The sequence below is a fragment of the Mastomys coucha genome, unplaced genomic scaffold, assembly GCF_008632895.1.
Source record: "Mastomys coucha isolate ucsf_1 unplaced genomic scaffold, UCSF_Mcou_1 pScaffold14, whole genome shotgun sequence".
NCBI classification, from domain to species: domain Eukaryota; kingdom Metazoa; phylum Chordata; class Mammalia; order Rodentia; family Muridae; genus Mastomys; species Mastomys coucha.
This window is the reverse complement of record NW_022196896.1, coordinates 62,390,416-62,394,557: the sequence shown is the minus strand read 5'-3', so window position 1 is coordinate 62,394,557 and position 4,142 is coordinate 62,390,416. Positions and strand designations below refer to the sequence as shown.

The following is a 4,142-nucleotide window of genomic DNA, read 5'->3' as shown; positions in this document are numbered from 1 at the left end:
GCAATCACATGGTGGCTCACAACTATCTATAATGGAGTCTGATGCCCTTTCTGGTTGGTGTGTTTTAAGACAGCTACAGTATGCTCATATACATAATAAAATAAATAATTCTTTTTAAAAAGTTATCGATATAAGCAAATATTTTTGATTAAGAAGTTTGAAGTAAAACAAATTGCTTTTGGATAAGAAAAGATTGCAAATTATAAATTAGTGTGGTCACATAAAATAAAAGGCAGTTCCAAAGTTGAAGCAGACTAATGGGGACAAAACCAGGAAATTAAAGCACAAAGACTTGTGAAAGATATAATATGTATATGATTAAATTTCCCATAATTAAAAATGATTTGACACGTAGGTCAAAGTTAAATACACTGGTAAGGGACTAACACGTGATGTTCTGCTTACAAACAGTGGCAACTTACAGCAGCAGTGCTTACATACACACAACCAAGCCATTTAAAAATCCCAACGCAACGGAGGAAGGAGCTGCTGAGACCTAATTCTAGCGGAGGAGCTGGGCAGTTGATGGCCACTGTGGGAAAGAGGGTCGCTTTTCTTTTGGAGTGTGACCACTGGTAACTTCCTCATGTCCCTGCAGATAAACCTAGGTCCACGTGCATACGTGCAACACTAATCAGACTCCGTGGGTAGATAGATAGATAGATAGATAGATAGATAGATAGATAGATAGATAGACAGACAGACAGATAAGGAGTTCTTGAAGGGAATTGAGGCTGTGTGGCCTCAAGATGGCCAAAATCGTTGTGTAGATGTATGTAAATATTAAAGCCTCAATTTTTTTTTTTTTTAAATTGTAGAGCTTTAGTAGTTCAGTAGTTAAGAGCTCTTGCTGCTCTTCCAGGGGACCCACACTGGGCAGATCCCAACTACCTGTAACTAGCTTCTGATTCCGTGGATTTGGGGCTGATGTGGTAACATGCCGGCCTGGGTGATAGCACGTCGTATTTTGAGTGCATATTTTAACCGATCGAAATGGAGAAACTCTGGGATGTGGTGGGTGCTCCCACACACACACACACACACACACCCACTCAGAATTGTTTCGGTGAAAGCCAGAGAAGAGAACCATGGGCCTGGGTTTTTGCTCCACTCCCGCGAGGGAGGTCAAAGTGGGCGAGAGGGGTTCCCTAGAGGCAGTTTGTCAGAGTCAGCGGTTGTCTGCACGTGCTTTTGGTCCTGCCCGGGACCCAGACACAGGCCGGCCAGATGCCATGTGGGGCGCCAGGGCCCAAAAATCAGGCCTGGGTGGGTACTGGGCCGGCCTGCTGGCAGCTCTGCTCGGACTGAGCTTCCTGTCCCAGCATGCCCGGACCGCAGAACGTACCAACGTCACCAGTGCTGCGAATAACACAACCACCCAGATCATGAAGTCTGCTCTATCCCTGTCAGAGGGTAAGAAGACAGGAACAAGGGCAGGTTTCCAGTGGGTATGTCCCCTCCCTTCTTCTTCCCTCCTTTTCCCTCCCCTTCTGTCCCCTTTCCTCCCCTCTGGAATGTCAGCCATGTAAGCAGTCTGGAGAACCCAAGGGCCTTCACATTGAAAAGGAGGGCCTGGAGACTGGGAGCCTGTTCAGACGGCTCTCTCCTCTGCCGGCTCTTGCCGGTTGACCTCATCTTCTCAGTTCTCTTAGCGCAGCACCACGGCCTTCACTGGGTTGGGATCACTCAAAATGACCACAGCCCTGAAAAATAATGGCCTCTGTCAACTTCAGCTCCTGCCTCTTCAGGGGAGAGCCTGGCAACACCCTCCTTTTTGTTCCCACCTCTGTTCTTTGAGCCTTGGTCCGATCCAACCCTCACCCTGTCATTCAGGGTGCTCTTTGTCTCGCCACTCCACTCCTGACCTTGGGTACGCCCACCTGAGAACAGAGAGGAGAGGCCACTGTGTCCCCTTGGGTCCTGCTGATGCTGACATTTGGGGCACCAAGCACACACATCCTGAATGCAGGTGCCTCGCGGCTGGGATTGTCTCCACAGTATGTGGCAAGACCAAATTCCAAGGGAAGATCTATGGCGGTGAGATTGCAGGGGCTGAGCGGTGGCCATGGCAGGCCAGTCTGCGCTTATATGGCAGGCACATCTGTGGAGCGGTTCTCATCGACAAAAACTGGGTAGCCACCGCTGCCCACTGCTTCCAAAGGTGCGTGTTCCCTCCCTGGGCCCCTCTGCTGGGAAGGGATGCAGGAGAGAGTCACTAGGACAGAAGGAGAGGCATGAAGGATATACAGCCGCCTTGTCCTTCTGGGCTGTGTTTCCTGGGATAGCCTGCTTTCTGCCAGCAGGTGTCCTGTGTGCTGCAGCCCCGACCTTGAGTGGTGTCCTCCACCTGGATTACCACCCCTACCCATTACTTGAGACCATCTTCTGCCAATCTGCGTCTCCTATTAGAGGTTTTCTCACCCTGGGGATCTCCTCTCCCCTTTCCTGAGGCTCAGCTAACAAGTGTAGTTGTCATGGTGATATACACATTACTTTTAAACAGCTAACTGAAGTACTTGCCTCAGCTGTGACTGTCATAGTGCAGGGAAACAAATCTTCATTCTGAAGTGCTCACCTCTGGACTTCTCTTTTCTCTTTCGTGAACCTTAGGGATCAAAACTTTGTTCCGTTTGATTATACTTCAGTAACTCACTTGCTTACCTCTAGACAGCCCCTGCAGATGGCAACAGGCCAGGTTTCTCCTGTAACTATTGGTACTGTGTCCTAACCTAGCCAGACACAACTAGTGACTGTGAAAGTAACCATCAGAGGCTCCTATTCCCAAGGTTGGATACAGTCGGGATGCATCGTGCATCCTCTGGCCGGGGGCTCTCTGCAAGCTCCATCCAGGGTATGGTTATTAGAAGCTCATTTGGGCTCAGGCCACCCTTATACTGGTGCATAGTCCCCCCCAGAGGCATTCTGGTTGTGTGTGTGTGTGTGTGTGTGTGTGTGTGTGGGTGTGGGTGTGTGGGTGTGTGTTCCTGTCCTTCCTGTAGTAAATGATGATACTGTTCTCACAGCTGGAATTATCTCTGTACTAGCAGAGTCAAGCAGATGTATCTTGGGCTCACTGGGTGCCCAAAGGGAGCAAGGAGGAAGCATTATTGCATATGGGTTCCATACATACGCATATGGGCTTATAGACATAATGCTGGCATCCATGTGTGTCAGGCCCGACATGGAAGATCACGTGGAGGATGTGTGAGAACCACCCATCAGGAAGGTGAAGCAAAGGTCATGTCCCATAGATCAAGAAGGTATATCAAGATGCCATGAGACATACAGATGGAGGGTCCCTAAAGAAAGCAGATTCAGTCATGGGGAGTGGGCATGGACTAGAGCCCTCCTTTGTGGCCATGTAGCCTAGAATACAGTCTGTGTTCCAGAAATGGTAAGTTCCCATTTATTGTTCCATTTCCTCCACTAAGCTGACATTTACAGGTCCTCCTCCTCCACTAGGTCTCGAAACCCAAATGACTACCAGGTCATGCTAGGGTACACCGACCTGGACAATCCCACCAGCTACAGCAGGCGGATATCAGTGCAGAAGGTCATCGTTCACAAAGACTACGACAAATTCCACCCCCAAGGAAGCGACATTGTCCTGCTGCAGCTGTATTCCTCTGTGGAGTTCAGCTCCCACATCCTCCCAGCCTGTGTCCCTGAGGAAAACATAAAAATCCCCGAAGAGAAGGCCTGCTGGGCAAGTGGCTGGGGGCATCTCAGAGAGGATGGTGAGCACAGGGGAAAGATAGGAGGGGGAGGGGGAAGAGCCTGGAGGCCTATCCAGTGGTTGTGGACCCCAATTTCTGATTCAAAAGCAAGCCTCCCCCCTTTCAGATTAGAAGTGTAGGCTCTCTGACTCCAGAACCCTAAATGCGGTTGACCTCTGACCACTGCAAGGCTCTCTCTCCCCTGGCCAGGAAAGACACCTGCTATCCTTAAAACAATGAGAGCAACCTTCTCTCCCTGACATGGGACAGGTTGGGGTGTTCAACTGGGGAACAGTCACCTCTGAACTTCACTGCCCATCCCTTAAGGCAATGAAGCCTGTTCTACCAGCTTTTACCGGTGGTCCCAAATACACATTGTTCTGAATCCATGGATCCGGTCACCAGGGCAGCATAAGCCTTAGTGTT

General features: G+C 49.7%; 1 protein-coding gene across 1 annotated transcript in view; it reads left to right on the top strand.

Annotated features, from left to right (window-relative positions):
- Positions 1-1,160: 1,160 nt before the first annotated feature.
- Positions 1,161-4,142, top strand: part of LOC116089123 (serine protease 40-like) — an 8,237-nt gene continuing 5,255 nt past the window's right edge. Inside the window, exons 1-3 of the mRNA XM_031368818.1 lie at positions 1,161-1,413; positions 1,999-2,161; positions 3,463-3,737. Of these exons, the coding sequence (XP_031224678.1) occupies positions 1,233-1,413; positions 1,999-2,161; positions 3,463-3,737 (619 nt within the window). The 5' untranslated portion in view covers positions 1,161-1,232. The remainder of the gene's footprint in view (positions 1,414-1,998; positions 2,162-3,462; positions 3,738-4,142) is intronic.